This window comes from Limulus polyphemus, unplaced genomic scaffold, assembly GCF_000517525.1.
Source record: "Limulus polyphemus unplaced genomic scaffold, Limulus_polyphemus-2.1.2 Scaffold680, whole genome shotgun sequence".
Classification (NCBI taxonomy): Eukaryota; Metazoa; Arthropoda; class Merostomata; order Xiphosura; family Limulidae; genus Limulus; species Limulus polyphemus.
Window position 1 is genome coordinate 346,087 of NW_013666290.1, and position 19,514 is coordinate 365,600.

Sequence of the window (19,514 nt, forward strand, 5' to 3'; positions counted from 1 at the left end):
TCTAAAGTAATTTAACCCGCCTGTGTGGACTTTGACAAAAAAGAGACAATTATTTAAAGCTCTGAATACAACTATGATAACCAATAGTGCAACAATTTTTTTTTGTACATAAATTTGACTTGTTATTAATATATTATTTTAAAACAAGTTAAATGTGCTGTCATTGTTTGTCATGCATTGATGTTTATTGATTACTTTATTGTACTATGGGACTTCAATACAGTATTATTATTGGCATCATGACTGGGTTACTGCCTGTGAAATTCTTGAAATTTATTGTCAACAAGTCACAGATACCTACTGTAAAAAATCCGACCTTATAAAAAAAAACCTGACATTTGTTGAGCCAGACAGGACACTACAGCAGTAAACGGCATTAGAAATGGACGTGAACAACAGCTGAAGTAGGCCTATATACACACAATTGTATTGGTGGTGAAAATAGTGTAAAAATTACAATCATGCTCTATAACCATGTCGACTGATTTTGATAAATGGATAGAGAGACAAGAGCATGGGGAGAGAAGAGAGGAAGAAAGACTGAAAGAAGGAGAGAAAGGAGATACTAAAAATAGAGAGAGAGTGAGAGTAAGAGTATAAATTGAGAAAGAATAAAAGAAAAGACCACAAATAAAGAGAATAAGAACACAAATCAAGAAATAAAAAAATGGAGAAACTGCAAATAAGAAAGTATGAGCACAAATTGAGAAAGAAAAAAGGGGAGAGAGAGGAGAGATTGCAAATAGAGAGAATAAGAGCACAAATTTAGATCATAAAGTTCATCCAACAGAAAGACGAAGAGCAAAGAATGACAATGTAGTCAGGACCAGTTGACCCAAGCTACTAAAAGTTGATAAACAGAAAGGTGACATGGATGCTTTCCTGGAGAGATGAAAAAGATTCGACCAAAGTCAATACTGGAAAAAAAAAGGTGACTGGGCAGTCTGTCTCAGCCCACTTCTCACGGGAAAAGGCCTACAAGAGTATGCGGGCATGACGTCACAAGATGCCATGGACTAACTATAACAAGTTAAAAGTGGTGTTGCTGAAATGCTATGAACTTACCAAGGAAAGTTTTCATCAAAAGTTCTGAGAAGTCAAACCTGATGCAGGAGAAACTGTATTTCAGTTTATAGCATGTCTTTAGAGATACTTCACAGTTTATAGCATGTCTTTAGAGATACTTCACAGTTTGTAGCATGTCTATAGAGATACTTCACAAGATGGACTGACATGGCCAAGTGTGAAGATAGTTTTGAAGGACTGGCAGATCTACTAATATGCAAACAGTTAATGATCACGTGCTCAACTGACATATGTCACTATTCCTACAGGAGAGAGCACCAAAAGACATAGATGAGATTATCAAGCTAGCAGAACAGTATATAGAAGCCCATTGAGGGAGTACAACTTGCACTTCTAAGTATAACCAGTTAAAGTTGAAACCAGGGTGGCTGACCTGAAACAGGATACCACCAAAGGTGATTCAATGGATAAAAGGGAGAAGAGAATCTATATTTGTTATAAAATGGGGCACATTGTGAATGGGTGCAAGTCTGCTTCACCAACAACCAACAGCAGAAATTTCAACATAAAGCAGCTGGAGCTACCTATAAAGATGGTGCTGGTAAGAAACAAGAAAAGAAGTAACTATCACCATGGATGCTGCTGCCAGAAGAAACAGAATAGAGACAAACCATCAGATTCACCACAAGAATGAAGTGCTATTTCCAGGATTAAAACAGTCCATGACTAATGATGAGCTCAAGTTAGCAAATGGATCAACATTGCCAGTAGTGATTGGAACATGTGACAAACATTAAGAGGTTCCAACAAATCGCATGTCAGTAAGTGAAGACTATGTCGGGGACAAGAAAGTGAAGGTTCTTTGAGACATTGAGTGCAGCAATGAGAACCATTCTAGTATCTGATGACCAGATGATGGGTAAGGTACATCCGTGTGTGCTGATTGATGGAACAGTGAGAATGTCTTGCATACCAAGAATAAAGGTGGACACTCCATATTACGTGGGAGACCTTGAGGTCATGTGTGTGAAGGCACCCATCTATGACTTGGTGATTGGCAATATACTAGGCAGTAGAGGTTTGGAGGAGCTAGACACAAAGGAGACTGATGAGTCATCTGCAGTCACCACAAAAGCTCAAGAAAAAAAAGAGCAAGCAAAACATCAAGTCTCAAAAGGTGACATCCAAAATATAGGTTTATAGGAACTTAAGGAAGCACAGGAGAAAGAACATCCACTGCAGAAACTTTGGGACAGTGTCCAGGAGAAAGTCAAGCATTAAGCACAAGACAAAGAGGAAAAGGACTTACAGAGGACAGTAAGTGAGTGCTGTATGGGATCTATCAAGCTAGTTATACTGGGGAACTTAAACAGAACATGGTACCAACATAATACTAGACTCAAGTGATGAAGCTGGCTCATGAGTTGATTGTGGGAGAATATCTAAAAGTAAGAAAATGGCAGACAGAATCACCAACAACTGCCATTGGCTGGGGGTCATCGGAGATGTTATCAGCTTCCGCAGGTCATATGACATCTGCCAAAGGACAATATATAGAGGGAAGGTAGCCAAGGGGCTACTAGAGGAAAATCCTCTCATAGAAGAGCCATTCAGCAGAGTAGCTGTGGACTTGATCACACTACTGGCACCTGTTTCTGACAAGGGCAATTAGTATATGTCTACTATGCGACACATTATTCAGAAGCCATAGCATTACCAAAGATAGAGATGGAGAAAGTAGCAGAAGCCCTTCTGGAAGTCTCCTGCAGAGTAGACTTTCCAAAAGAAGTCTTGAGGGACAGAGGAACCCAGTTTACCTCAGAATTGATGCAAAAGGTTTGCAGACTCATCAGTAGTAGGCAGCTTTTTACCACCACATACAACCCTAGATTTAATGGACTTTGTGAGGGAATCATTTGAGTTTTAAAGAGTATACTGAAGAAGATGTGCCAAGAGAGACAATGTTATGGACAGATACCTGCAGGCAGTATTGTTTGCTTACTGAGAAGTCCCACAAGCAAGTACAGGATTTGAGATACTGTACAGAAGAACAATATGAGGTCCAATGCAGATATTGAAAGAACTGTAGAAGGAGAAGAGTCAGAAGTGAGGAACATATATCAGTATGTGTTAGACTTCAGAAACTGACTGGAGGAGACCTGTCAACTCACTCAAAAGAGCTTGTATGCAGCTCAAGGCAGTCAGAAGCACTTCTATGACAAGAAGGCCAAGGATCAACATTTCAAAGTCTGCCAGAAGGTCTTGGCTCTGCTAGCTACAGATAACAACAAACTCACCCTGCAGTGGAAAGGATCTTTTGATGTACAGGAAGTGGTCAACAGAATGGACTATAAGGTGAAAGTGGATGGGAACACCAATATCTACTACACCAATCTGTTGAATATGTACTTTGAGAGGGAAGAAGACCTAACAGATGCAGCTATTGAGGCAGAGATGGACAATGCAGGTGTGGCTATCATAGATGCAAAACCAGAAGACAGTGACTTTGTCATAGAAGATGAAGGCCTACTAGACCTAAAACTGCTGGTTGGAGATGAGATGTACAAAGATGTCAACATCATTGAAGAACTGACTGGCAAGCAGAAGAAAGCACTAAGTATGCAGACGTCTTCACGGATAGACCAGGCAAGACAAACCTTGTGCAATGCAACAAAAGATCGAGACCATGACCAGGGACCTAGTCAAAGTGAAGACGTACCAGATACACTATGCAATGAGAGACCAACAAGGGAACTGCAAATGACGGTGCAGACTATATGAGGAAACTTTGTGTATGAACTGAAAACAGTCTTTGTATATAGTGTAAAAACAATATTGTAAATATTTTTAAAGAGGGGCTTATTGTTAGATATATACTGTTTTATTTCACTTTAATACAAGTGTTACAATTTAGACAGATATAAAACTTGAGTGTTAAAGTTGGTATTTTTAGAAGTGATAATTTATTGCAGGTTTGATTACGTATCTGTTTACGAATCATTTATTGTGTAGTTCAGTTGTTTTAAATTGACATCATATTACTTGAACCTTCTGAAGTTTTCTTGTTGTTTTAAATGAGTGTTGTTACATCATAATGTCTCGTAGTTTGTAGAAAGTTCTAGGCCTTAGTCGGCAATATATATATATATATATATATGTGTGTGTGTGTGTAGGCAACCAAGTTAGTACAAGTAAGTGAAAGTAAAATTGACGAAAGTGAAGTTAGATAGTGTGATTGTAAGTTTAACCATAAAAAGCATATAGTGGTGATCTCTAAAGTGAAAGCATCACAGCTTGTATTGTAATGATAGAGGCAAATAATTTGTCTTGTCAAAGAGTGTTCTAAAGTAATTGAATTTTGTGGACTTTGATGAAAAAGAGACAGTTATTTAAAGCTTTGGATAACAACTATGATAACCAGTAATGTAACGATTTTTTTTTGTACATACATTTGACTTCTTTTGAATATATTATTCTAAAACAAGTGTATTGTGTGCTGTCCATTTATTGTTGAACTTCATCACCAAAATGTCACAGACACTTACTGTAAAGAATCCCAGCCCATATTATAGAAACCTGACAAATAAAAATAGAAATTTGCAAAGCAATATTTGGAAAAGGATTTATATAATAGTATAAGCTTTTATTATAAAAATGCTTTAATCCGATTTTCTATTTCAACAGAAAATTAATAATAATACAGAATTAGTAATTGTATTTACATGTATGCTGTAGTTTATGGATAGCTGCATAAGCATTTTATTTGGGAGATTTGCTATTTAATGTAAATTTGTTACTCACATGTGCTTTATTGTATATGCAATAAAAATATACTGCTTATCTAATTATTATATTTTTTTTTTATTTCTTATTTTTACTTTTGTCAGGAAATGTTAGAACAGGCTTTGAATACAGTACAAGAGAAACTGAATGAGCGGAACTGGGATAGCCCAGTCGAGATGGAAAAACTTCGAAAACAACAACGTCTTATTGAAAAAGAGTTATCTCACATTCGCAGTCTGTTGTCACAAAGTGCTATGGTAGGATATAGTGAAGTATTATTTGTAGATTAAAGTTACCATGTAACTTTAACCAATTATTTGTCAATCCAGTTTATGCCATCCAACTTTCAAGACATTCAGAGAAAGCTTACCTGATAAAACCTGTCCACAAAGATCACTCAGAGAATTGTAGTTCTGATATATCTAACCACTTCTCACATAATAGATTTCTTTGACTTGTGCTACACTCTATATGCACAATTGTCACACACCACTAGCCTTGAGGCTCCCACCAATCATCATGTGTTTACATGTGGTATAGCTGCATTGTAGTATGCAAATGAGCATGCTACAAACTTCCACCAATAGGAGTGTGACACACCCTCTTAGTACAGCTGACTCCCTCTATACTGTAAAGCACAATCTTCACCTTTTTCGCTTATGAACTTTTCAGATTTAGACGTTTTTCAGTGGTATATCTATGAAGACACTGTTTCACTAGTGTCATTAACTTCCATTTTGTCTGAAGTGAAACAAAACACCTTTATTGATACTAGCCTACCAACGATATTGGTGTTGGGTTTGTCTTTGTCTGCTGGGTTATGTGACAGCTTTTTTGTAGCAGGTGGTGGAGTCTTTCATACAGCCTTAACCTTCTTTTGTCCCTGACATGCCCCTGTCTATGTTTTTCATTCATGACGGAAGAGATTTTGCCGTATTTTCCCATTTACCTCTGCCTCATCTTATACCCATATTGTCTTGAATTTACCTCAGTCTTCTTTCATGGTTAGGTTTCCCAGGTATGTCTTTTACATATTAAATTATTTTTACCACTACTTTAGGACATACATGCCTCGTTCTCACTTATTCATTCTTCAGATTTGAAGATCAGATCCTCTGTCTTCTGTTCATCTTCATCTTTCTTAGGCTCAGTTTTTTTTTTACCTTCATCTTACACACACAGTACCCTTTCCATTGTTTTGCTTTCTTTAACCTTCTTTCCATGGTAATCCACCATTCCACTGTGGGGATTTGGATGGAAATTCATTCCATTATCTTTTCTACAGTGGCATTTTCACTTCTCATTTGGTTGATCTTTTGCTAGAGTTTGCTGGGGCAGGATGCCCTTATTATTCAATTGTTCTTGCCTCCTTTATATCTCATATGCCTTATTCTGCCCCTTTTATCTGCTTATATGATTTTACTGGTATGCTTGTATCTCTGGGGTCATATATTGGGGTTGCATGTCAATGTTATATCTTGTCCTCACTAGTTTACTGTTTCTCCCATGCTCCTTCTTTTCCACTCTGTCTCCTTTCTTCCTGCTTCCTCTTCTCTTTCTGTTACCACTTCCAATTCCTCTTCCCATCCATCCTTCCACCACTCATAGATTTTGGTGCTGTCAGTCTTGGCCTGTTTCATTGGGTTTATGGACCTTTGTCCTCCGTTTGTGGCCAATTGTTATATACTGGGATTTTTTTCATTTTTTTCTCTCCTCCTCCAATGTCTCCCGTTCCCATTATTTTACATCCTCCAGTGGATCTTGTTTCTTGGCACTGTTGGTCCTCATACTTTTTCAGGTTTTTCATTCCATCTTTTCGTGGTTCCCAAGAAACCTGTAGATAGGTGTTGAGTCTTACATCTTTCATATCTCAGTCTGTTTCTCATCTTCCCTCGCTTTCCCATGGGGAATTTATCACCCTATGGTGGTCTTTCACCCAGGTTTTTGGATGATCGAGGTGGACATTTTAGATGCTTCTTTTCTCGTTTGGCTCTGCCCCAACAAGCCTCCTACAGCCACCTTCTTCTCATCCTTTGGGAGGCAGTGAGTCTGGGCTGGTTGTTTGAACTTGGAGGAGTGACATGTCACACCCATTTCGATTCTCATCCATTTGGGTTTTTGTTTTGTTTATATGTCTGCAAGGCCTAGCTTTCTATTCTTCTTTTTATGGATATGGAGCTATTGGTTTCCCATGCCATATCTTATCGTTCCTTCACTATACGGGAGGTTCTCTCTCTCTTTTGGGGATTTGGGCTTCCATAGAATTCCATATCCCTGTGGGTCATGCTCATTTGTGATGTCTACAATGGGCTGTACATTCTGTGGATCCTTTCTTGGGATCCCTTGTCCTCAGTCATTCTCCTACCTCCTTTCTTACTCAAATACCTCACCTAGTGTCTTGTTAAAATTACTCCCAAAGTGGGTATTCCTCTTCCTCATGTCTCCTTCTGTTTCCAGTTGCCAACTTCACAAGATGGGAGATATTTCTCAACTCTCACATGAATTCAGGTCATTGGTACCATAACATATCATTTCTTGAAATCCATCTCATAGAACTTTTGGCAATATATCGAATATTTGTTTTTTAGGTTGGTTCATCAACATTTCTTAATGATACATACATTCAGCTCTGCAGTTTTCTCCTTTATCAAACATCATGGGAATACAATTTGTCTCGCTTTTCTTGTTTCCACACTATTGGCCTCCTTTTCTGGATCATTCTCTACAAGTATGTCTTATAGCTTATTCTATTCTGAGTGCCCTGAGTCTTGTCGTCGGTCATCTCTTGAGGCTTGCCAAGATACTACCATTGGATTGGTCCCTCGTCCCTCTGGTGTTCAAGATGCTGTGCTCTCATCTGGACACTCTTCTTCTTGATGTTTTTGCTACTCTTCACAACTCCCTATTTCTCCCTTTTCTGGTCCTCTGTTCCTCTTCTCTCAGCTTTAGCTGAGAAAGCATTCCGTTAGGACTGGTCTCACTAAATACAACACCTTATTCTCTCTCTCCAACTCTTTACTTCCATCATCTGTAATAGGAGTTCATGCAAACTGGTGTGTGGACTATCCCACTTACTTTTGTCACACACATTCTTCATCTTCTGGATATAAACTTTCTCTTATTGCCATTCTACAGATCCCTTACCAACTCTGAATGGGTACATTCTCTTTTTATATATCTTACCTTTACAGTGGTCTATTTCTACATCTCTGGATCCCACTCAGTGGTGAGTGGTGCCTGTCTAGGTATACTTAACTTTAAATCTGTATCATGTGATCTTACAGGTCTGTAACACTCACTGATGAGATGGGGTGTTCCACAAGACCACTAGAGGGTTCCTCACAGTATCTTGCTTCATAAATAAGGCATGTACTAGACTTTACCAACTTATGAACTATTGTGAGAAGAGTAGTGCCCATCCCTTCAGTCCTACTTGAATAAACTGGGACTGGCTTACTTTTCAAAATAGAGTTTTTGTGAGCACACTGCACTGTCTTATGGGGTTACATTCCTCCAGGCTTCCCACTGCATTGTTCCCCCCCTCTTCCAGTGGAGTACAGAAGAACTTGCCACTTACCAGTTCCAAGCTGCTAGGGGGGTGGACCATGGAGGCTTCCTCCTGAGTGTGACCACTCAGTTAAGAGTAGGGTGGTACTGTTCTGTCAGTGTAGATGGTAAGTACTCTCCTCCTACTGCAAACCAAAAGACTAATTCCTGATGCTGCCTCACATATGTTGTTAGTAGGGCCCTCCTCCTACCATGGACTGGACAAAAAATTCCTGATGCTGCCTGGTTTTGGACTTGAATTGACCCACCACATTTACATTCCCCCTTCCTACTATTGCCTGGATATCAGGTTCCCGGGTGGCCTGGTGTTAGTTGTTTATTGGGTCTGCACACGTGTGCCCTGCCTGGGTTGCCTGAATGGAAATTGCTTTTTCCTTCTGCTTTCTGGGCTTGAGGTGAAGACAGCTGGGATCTTCCTCCTACTGCGAACCAGATGCTGCTGGATATGACCCACCAATTATGGTCTGATACACCCTAGCCACTCTACACTATCTGGCATATCCTATTACTGATTGGACTGTTGTCTTTTCTGCTTAATTTTGCAACATATTATCTTTCCAATGGGCAAAGAATATATCTGGTACAGATGGGGTGGGATCTCCCATGAGTGTGACCCTATACATTAAGGTATTTCACTCCATGGGTTCCTTCTGAAGAGTGCTCATCTAGGTAACTTTTGCACTGGTCTCTCCACTTTTTCAATGTGGGATTCAAGCTATTATGTGAGAAGAGGTAAGGTATCATATTGGAAGTTAACATTTTCCTTCAATGAAAATATATTTCCGAAAGATGCTTACCTCCACTTAAACTTCCTACCCATCCTCTGCACTTCTGGTGCATCTTTTCTTGCATAATCTCAAACCGATGATTGTATGTTACAGAATAGAGGGACTCAGCAGGGCTAGGATGGTGTGTCACATTCTTATTGGTGGGGGTTTGTCGCATGCTCATTTGAATGTTACAATGCAGCTATACCACTTGTAAACACATGATGTTAGGTGAGAACATCATGGCTAGTGGTGAGCAAAAATTGTGCCTTTAAAGGGCAGCACAAATAGAGGAAAGCTATTAGATAAGTATTTGTTGGAAATACTTTTTCAATGTAGGAAAATGTTAACATCCAATGAAAGTAACCTCTATAAACAATTAACTATAATCTCATAATCTGTATCAAATAAGGGCTATGCATTACCCAGTGGCAAGCATGCTAAACTGTGGATCTTATAATAAACTATAGTTTGTTCAGAATACTTTTTTTACAAGCTGATGAGCAAATGTGAACTTTGGCCACAGGGTCAGAACTTGTCAGTGAAATGTAGCATTTCTAAGTGTTTCTTTATTACTAAACAATCGAGACATACATTTATTCTGATGTGCGACGTTTTTTCTCTGTTAAATTAGTGTTTTAAGTTAAAACTTCTATTCAGCACTAGCAAGGATACATTATGTACACCTCTTTGTAGGAGTTTAAGCTTTTATATAGAAGATTTATACATATAAACCTTGAAAAAAAAAGGATTAGTGAATGACTAGTATTGTATAGGAAAAATATGAGAAGTTTACATTATTGCTACAGCCATTCCTTTTTGTTTAAAATTACAGTGAACAAATTAATTTTATACTTTTATCACAGAGACTTGAGGAGAGAACCTCAGAAGTTTGTAAAGTAGAGCACAAAATCCTAGTTCTCAGACAGAAGATACAACATGCTTTAACTGCCAGCCACAGAAGAAAGGTAATGTACTTTAAAATATTGAAATGAAATAGTTTTGTACAGATTTCAGCATAATATGGTCCTTGGGAGAGTTTTCTGAAGTTAATCCATATATATGTTATCAAGATCACATTTTTAAATGTATTCTAATGAGAAACAAAATATGCAATAGTGTATAAATGCATAACTAACAAAGTCCAGAGCTGGGCAACTTAATCAATATAATTTATTACCTATGAGCAGCAATTATATAAATTAGTATCATGTAAACTAATCTGTTAATTGAAATTACAATTAAATTGATTATTCAGAATTAGTGTTTCCAGTTATTACTGTTTTCAGTTATTCCAACAATTGATTAATCAAAATGATGATTATCACAAAAATAATAAATTAATTATAATTAACGTTTATGATCATTCTAATATTTGATTATTCAAATTTACAATTAAATCAGTTGTCATGAAAATGAATAATCGAAATCAAGGTTTCCATTTTTTACTATGTTCAATTATTTCAACTATCCAAGTAATTAAATATAGCTAATAAGTTTGTTTGTCATTAAGCACAAAGCTACATAATGCCATGACAATAGCCTATCTGTGCTCTGCCCAATTTTAGTTTTATAAGTTGTATTTTGTACTTCAAGTTTATTCATCTTTGGAGATTTTTTTAGGGGGGGTAGCTGTTTCTATTATAGGAAAGCTACTAAGGTTAGCTGCCATTGTCACTGATTTGGAGCTACTGACTAGAGGAAAAGCAACTATCTAGCAGCAGCTACTACTAACATTTTTTTACTCTTCAACTGTTGAGTAGAGTGAAGGCAACTGGCTGAGAGCATTTGCTGCCAACATTTTGTTTGCTAACTAGAGAGGGAAAACAGTTGGCTGACAGCATACCGTATTTTTTACATTTGTTATCAAGATCACATTTTTAAATGTATTCTAATGAGATACAAAATATGCAATAGTGTATAAATGCATAACTAACAAAGTCCAGAGCTGGGCAACTTAATCAATATAATTTATTACCTATGAGCAGCAATTATATAAATTAGTATCATGTAAACTAATCTGTTAATTGAAATTACAATTAAATTGATTATTCAGAATTAGTGTTTCCAGTTATTACTGTTTTCAGTTATTCCAACAATTGATTAATCAAAATGATGATTATCACAAAAATAATAAATTAATTATAATTAACGTTTATGATCATTCTAATATTTGATTATTCAAATTTACAATTAAATCAGTTGTCATGAAAATGAATAATCGAAATCAAGGTTTCCATTTTTTACTATGTTCAATTATTTCAACTATCCAAGTAATTAAAATATAGCTAATAAGTTTGTTTGTCATTAAGCACAAAGCTACATAATGCCATGACAATAGCCTATCTGTGCTCTGCCCAATTTTAGTTTTATAAGTTGTATTTTGTACTTCAAGTTTATTCATCTTTGGAGATTTTTTTAGGGGGGGTAGCTGTTTCTATTATAGGAAAGCTACTAAGGTTAGCTGCCATTGTCACTGATTTGGAGCTACTGACTAGAGGAAAAGCAACTATCTAGCAGCAGCTACTACTAACATTTTTTTATTCTTCAACTGTTGAGTAGAGTGAAGGCAACTGGCTGAGAGCATTTGCTGCCAACATTTTGTTTGCTAACTAGAGAGGGAAAACAGTTGGCTGGCAGCATACCGTATTTTTTACATTTGTTAACTGTTTGTAGATACATTGTATTGAAGCACACTGTACTGATTGATTAATGGGACCATTGATTATGTGATTAGAAAATACCACTAAACATCCAGTTCTATATGAAATCTTCCTTAGCAAGCTGCTTTCTGTGTAATTTTACACTACATATTAATATAATAACTATATATGAAAATGATTCCTAATACATATAGAGTGATTTAATCAAGAGAGAGAGAAATAAAAATATGTACAAAACAAAATGGTTGCTGTATTCTTTCAATTAGAAATTTTATCTTCTTGTTTTAATTATTATAGAAATTTACCATTAAGGTATGTGAAGGGACAGTTGTAGTAGAAAAAACAGATTTCAGTTAGTATTTAGAGAAGTTATTTGTATACACTTAAAATCTTTTCTATATAAGAACTATATTGTGTGCTTTGTATATATCTTGGTAAATAATAACTATTGATGCTAAACTATAATTTTTTAAAGATTTTATAAACTAGCTGGAGTACTTGTCCCCTGGATGGAAGTTATGTAAATTAGTGATTAATGAAAGGTTATCTTAGGACATGAAAAGTTGCTTCCCTTGTATGTAATTGTAAAACATATAAAAACTACAAAACACAAAATGTGATACCACAAGTTTACATATATCTCTGCATGGACCCAACAAACCTTCATGCCAAATTTGGTGAAGACCCATCAACAGGGGCTAAAGTAGCGGTAAAAAAATGCCCATAAAAGCCAGTTGGGTCATGTTAATTTATAGTCTTTCTGAGGCGGTGCAGTTATATTCCAAAATATAATTAACAAACAACCTATAGAATACCTTAGGTGTTTGAATAACATGTGACTATACTGTCCCAATTATTGTTCATTATTATTCAGTGGATTAGTTAGTAATATATTTGTGAAGTTTTCTTTTCTTTGGTGAAGAAAAGAAATATTTGCAAACAATCATTTGTTTTATTTAAAAATGCTCTGCATTGATGGATCATTTATCTAAAATTTGAAAGACTCAGTTTGTAAAAGTGTTTGAAAGCCAAAAACAAAATACTTAAGCTATTTTCAAAATACAATTTGTTGAATACACAGGCTCAAATAATACATCATTTGGCTCTCAGATCCTTTAAGACAAAACTTAATGTATTTTAGAAATACAATTTGTTGGATATAAAGGCTCAAATACCACTTCACCTTGCCTTCAGATACATTCAGACAAATTAGAACTGTCTTAATTAAGCATACTATAACTAGCTATGGTTCTTAAATAATTTTAATTAATGCCAGAAAGAGTTTCCCTTAGAAAATTCTAGTAAGAAAAATATAAAGCAAGCTTATATTCAGCTACAAAAGTGTATAAATATTTATATATCTTTACTTTACTAAGAAGGCAGAAAAATCAGACTATTTGAAGTCCTTGTGCAAATTTTATAATAGAAATGGCATGAAAGTCCTATAATTTAATCACATTGAAAATATAGTTTTATTATATATATATTAAAAGTTAGTATTTTCTATTAACATAAATTTTTAACTAAAAAAAAATGTTCTTAAATAATGATTCTATGCCACATTTATATATTATATTTTAGGAAATGTCATCAATATCTAAAGCAGATTTAGAAACTGAACTTCTGAGGGTTCAAAACTTTTTGGAAAGTTTGTCCAAACGTCGTCAAGAAATCAGCAACGTCATTGAAACATTGAAGATCAAATCCAAACATAAACAGCTACCCAGCATTCAGAAAGTGAGAGAAGGGGCATCGGGGGTTATAGGTGTGTAATACCTAATTCTTTTAATTGTAAAACTATCAAGTGGAGCATATTGAATGTTATGAACTTAATTATTGATACTGACTTATAATTTTACTTTCATGCTCCTTTGTAAACTTTAAAGTACTTAGTGACATTAAGTAGCTTGCATTAAAGTGATAGATGGGAATATTGCTGCTCGGTTGTAGTTCTGAAAATCACAAGGTCTTATCTAGGACAAGAAGTAATTAACATATTTTAAATAAATTATGTACTAATGTTATAATCTCATCCCAGAATCAGAATTTTGAGGGATTTAAAAAGATAAAACATTGTCTGTCCACATTACCAAACAAGCTTGTAGTTCGAGGATTTATTGTAAAGCTAATAACAAGACAAGAGACAATGTTACTAAATCCTTTTTAAATATCCCTACTAGTTGTTCTTATGGTTTTTAATGGTTACATTAAAAAGACATTTCGATAGACATATATATATATATATAGCTGTTATTGCAGGACATAAAAGTGAACCCCCATTATAAACTCATTTGCTGTATAGACTTTCCTAAACTTACAACTGCATAGAGTAGAGCTGAAGATACAGAGTTGAGTACATTATATCAAAACAGTCTTGAATATGCAAATCAGCATGCCACTTGACAACCACAGCTGATGTAATATCGTGGTGGAATGGCATGTATCAGAACTACATTGTTTGGTAATCCTTGGAGATGGCTTGAATGGGTAATGAAGAAAAACTTTAATATAAGTTTAACATAACAGCAAATGTACAACGTTTCAACAAGGTTTTGTCATCATCAGCATTATTTAGTCTCAGAGTGAGTTCCTCATCATCGAATTTACATTGCTTGGTGTTTCATAGATAGTTTGGTGCTACCTAAAATCAATCACTTTGGGAAAGGTATGTAACACCTCTTATTGACACAAAATATTCATACATTCAGATTGTAGAGATGTATTCAGGGGACTTGGATTGGGATATCTCTTATACTTAATGGCATTGAAAACCAAAGGAATGTGGTTAAACTTGTGGCATTAGAACTATCCAGAAAGAGAACTGCAGCAAGTCGTACTCCATCCATGGTGAGAAAATGAGACACCTTGTAAAGGTGAGGATCTAAGAACACAAAGGTCTGTGTCAAAAGCCAATCACATGCTCCAAACTACAATACCTGAGAAAATAAAGACATGTCTCTGCTTGGAAAGTGACCCTAGCCACATATACACAAATTGCTTCCATGACATATTAATTCAACTGTTGCATGCTTCTAGCACAGCAAGAATGAAATGGATATTCATACTATACTATATGGAGTATACTATTGGTCAAGTCACTAGATGTAGTGCCAATGAATTTTTTGCAACCAGGCTGTTGAAACAGATGCTCGGAAACTATCATTCTTGTACACTAGATGGATCATAGAAAGCTGCGGGAAGGTTTGTGTTCTTGAATATGACAGCTTTTTCAAAGAGTCATTTGCAATGAAACCCATGTAACAGAGTTATTTTTAAGATGCACAGTTGTCAAATAGATCATGACCAGAAATGCTAACATGTATTGTAACAATGTGACTAGACTCCAAATTAATTTTATAATATACCTAACCTTTGTGGATGAAAAACCTAAATCTGTAGACATGATATTTATAAGGAAAAGTTTATAAATAATGATTCACAGTATTGTATTTCTCTATTTGACTTTAAAAGTGAGAGTTGCATTATTCTACTCAAGAATTATGCTAGATTTATGAAAAACCAAGTGGGGCATCCAGAATATGCTGAATCAAAAATTTGAGCTTCTGTGAATTATCAGTTTGAGGACTCATGTTATGCATGGTGTTTTCTACTCCAGATTTATTATTCTATTGTTGTGTTCCAAAAAATCTTTTAATGGTCATTCTTTTATAGCTTTTATTTGTATGCTTTATAAAGATTTTGATAAATGTTGTCACATACAACAGTATGTTTTTCGCTTTCCTTCTTGGTAAGTTATTTTTTCAATTGATGTTACACCAACTAAAATTTTTTTTTATTTCTGTTTCATCAGGCTCTGCTACTCTACCTCCAAAGAGAAAACACCGCAGTGCATACATGGAAACAGACCTCGATTCCTCCAGTTCCCATGAACTTGGTGTTATGAGGAAGCCAGAAACTACAAGCAGATGGGAAAGGCATTATGTAAATACAACAGAAATTTCTCAGGTATAAATACCTCTTTGTTTTTTTTATAATAATTGATAAATGTATTTGGAAATGGTCAAATTAATTTTCTTTTTATTACATTTTCTTACTGGCTTCTTAAGTCAGTTTGGTTTTTGTAGGTAAGCTTTTCCACTTGATCATTCAGTTTCTTATTTGTCTTCAACATCTTTCTGAGATTGTGAAACCTTGTTTTATTGCACTTGTACAAAGACAGAACTGCAAGTAGAGTTTTTCTTTAAAAATACCTATAACATTTCAACAGTGCACCCATACTTTCAAGACAGGCATGCGTGATGTTCCAAACTGATATCCTTGGTACAGATCTTCAATCCATTTGAGAAAGCAGACACTGCTGTTGGAAAAGAATCCACTTGGCCTATGATACTTGTTGCTCCTGTGTTGTACTTGTGAAGATATCACATAGCATATAAATAACCAGTCCTAGTTACATGTACTAGTGTTGCCATTTTTGATCATTTAACACAACGTGCACCTGCACATGTATATGATGTATAATAGCCATTGTTCGTCCCTAATTTGGTAGTATAATATTTTTTAAACTCAGTATGTAATACTACTAGCCCTTTTGTGAGTGTGTGATGAAGGAGAATTTTTAATATAGTTAGGAAATATATCTATTTATTTCAACTTTTTTTTTAAGAGCATAAAAACTAATTATGTATAACTAAAAAAACATGATTTTCATTACTTTTGTTAGGCTGGAAAAAAGGCTTTATTTTAGGTTGGCTTATCCATTTAACACCAACATTAGGTTTCAAGTACTGTATACAAGTATCATTTCAGATAGACTTATGTCTGCATTAAATCTCTCCCAGATGAGTTATGATGTTGAACAAAAAACTTTCAGAGCAGATCGAAGATGGGTCTGAAATGTTCTTTTTACACATCTCAATTTTAAGTCTTGAATAGACTAATTCAAAATAATGTACAAAACATTTGCAACCAAATGTTATTTTAATAATTTCCTTTATGCTTCTTAAAAAGCCTCCTTGCTTGTTTCCAGCTTATACATTTAACACTGCTTCTGTAAAATGTGAATTAGGCTTGGATATCTAAAAAATATGCTTAATTTCACGATTTTTGACTTTTGAAACTTTGATTCTAACAAAAATAGTAGAGAAAATATGCAAAGATCATTGATTTATTTTGGATTTCAAGCTGTTTTAGGTAGAGATGGTTGTTCCAGAGGCCTTTCTAGGCACTGGCACATGGGTCCTGTGCTTCAAATCCCCAGTTAGTGTCTTTAAAAATCAGAATATAAAGCCATGATCGATATCATACTGAAACATTGAAATTTTTTGTGGATATGGACCAAAGCCCAGAATCTTTTAAGTACCTAGTAATGCCTCTGGATTGTCCCAAAAACAGGTTATAAAGAAAACTTTACCTCCTTTCTCATAGTAGTATTCTTCTGTTACCTAACTTCCTTAATTTAGTTCATATTTTTCTTCTACTACAATTTTGTTTGTTTCTATTGATAGTTTTTCTTGCTTCTACAAGGAAAAATCTGGGGTTTGATTCCCCATGATGGGCAGAGTGCAGATAGCCCATTGTAACTTTGTGTTAAAACAAACTAACTCAAGATAATTTGAAACTAGTTGGCCAGGTTTAGAAGATCTTCTATTACAGTGTAAAAATTGTTAATATCTTGATATATTCTGGCTAAAAATAATTGCTTGAGCCTGATTCTTTCAGGTGTTATAAACATGCTGGCCAAGTTGCTTTGTTCTTTACATTCACTTTTCAAGAATATGAAGTGATTAATATGCTGGAAGTTATGTATGATTATTGTTACTTAATGATAATTACTCATTAAAAAAAATTTGTGAAACAAAAATGTATCAAATGTTTTCTGATTTCAGTATTTTTATCAGAGATAAATATTGAAGTCCAATCACCAGTTAATGCATGTTTCAATTTTTATTGTTAGTTAAGATTATTCTCTCAGACTTTACTATAATGATAAAAATAAATTGTAATAAAATATGTAATATTTTCAGCAAAAACCTGAACGCACTGTGGTTAGCCACTCTGGTGTTGTTCAAAATGATTCCTTGTTAAATTCCACTCTACCTACAAATGTGTATAAGCTAGCAAACCAAGATCATCAGGTTCGAGTTAACCATCGTGACCGGCAAACTCCATTGTACCTCACTCTTCAACAACGAGATTTACAAGGAAGACTGAATTATATAGATCAAGCTGTTCTTAATCAGAAAGATCAACATGCTAGATTGAACCCACAGAACCATGAGCAGCAGATTCAGTCTGAACATGTTAGAATAAATCAAGCAAGCTTGTCTGATCGAAATAATTTACATTATCAAAACTTATTGAGCTGGCCAAGTCAACGTATCAGACTAAATCAGCCTAGATTAAATCAACATGACAACCAAGTCACACTAAGTCAACCAAAGCAACAGATTTGCCTTTTAGACCAACGTGGTAAACGTATTCAACCAGAGTTAAGTAGAAGGATAAGTTCACCAAATCATGCAAGACCTGACAAACCAGATCAAAATGAAAGATTACATTATTCAAATCTTCATGGCAGACAAAACCAATTAGATGAAAAAGAAAAATTAAATCAAAACTGTTATGGTAGATCAAACCAACCAGATCAAAATGGTATTTTAAGCCAGTTAAACTATCCTGCAAACCCCACACATCTTCCAGCTAGGTTAAATCAACCAGAGCATCACATTAGACAAAACCAACCAAACCAAAATGGCAGGCATAACCAATCAGAACAACCTAGCAGGCATAAACAGCCAGATAACAGTGGAAAATTACACCAATCAAGCCAACCAAATCAAGAGGACAAATTTAATGAACTGGATCAGAACATAAGCATAAGTCAACCAAACCAGCATGTGAAATCTAACCAACCAGATCACCATTCCAAACTTAATCAGAATACTAAAACTTATCAACCAACTAACCAATCCAGAATTAATCAACCAGATCAACATTTCAAGGAAGACCAATCAGAACAACACAAACCACAACCAGATCAGCATATAAATGTGGACAAGTCAGCTCAACAAGACAAATTTTACAAAGCAGATGTTCTTACTAGGCCTCATCAACAAGATCAAGAAACAAGTCTAACCCAGCCAGAGTACCATTTAGGTGAAAATCAACCAAGTAGCATCAGTCCTCTTGGTAAGTATGAAAAAACAAACAAAAAAACTTTGATATGAACATTCTTTTTTTTAAATCAAGTGCAGAATTTAGAAAACCTTTTAATTTGTTAGAGTTATCTTGAAATTAGCTTTAAAACTAAAAAAAATTAAAGTTTGTGCATTTTATTCATTGTTTTTTTTTGAAAAACTGTTTCAAGACATAGATAATGATACACAATCTCTTTTCTTTCTTCCTCATATTATTGGGTCTTTATAAAACATTTAGTATAAATGTTAAACAATCTGTAATTTCAGAGTCTTAAGACTTACAATCTGTAATTTCAGAGTCTTAAGACTTGAGTGAAATATTTTGTTACTGAGGTATCAAAATATTAATTTTGTCCTAAGCTAAAATGTTATTGAGACAGTAACACAATTAAATTTTGATAAAATTAGAAAGTACTTTAATTGAATATTAAAAAATAACATTGAACGTTAGTGTTTTAGAATTTTGAACTGATCAGTATAAACAAAATATGAAGCTTTATTGAAATGGTATACTTGTGTTTTACACTCACAAAAAATAAACCTATCAT

General features: G+C 34.9%; 1 protein-coding gene across 3 annotated transcripts in view; it reads left to right on the plus strand.

Moving 5' to 3' along the window:
• LOC106459913 overlaps positions 1-19,514 on the plus strand; it is a 110,237-nt gene that overhangs the window by 76,888 nt on the left and 13,835 nt on the right. For all 3 annotated transcript variants that reach the window (XM_022386485.1, XM_022386486.1, XM_022386487.1), the window contains exons 15-19: positions 4,914-5,066; positions 10,010-10,111; positions 13,388-13,571; positions 15,618-15,772; positions 17,794-18,958. In XM_022386485.1, the coding sequence (XP_022242193.1) occupies positions 4,914-5,066; positions 10,010-10,111; positions 13,388-13,571; positions 15,618-15,772; positions 17,794-18,958 (1,759 nt within the window). The remainder of the gene's footprint in view (positions 1-4,913; positions 5,067-10,009; positions 10,112-13,387; positions 13,572-15,617; positions 15,773-17,793; positions 18,959-19,514) is intronic.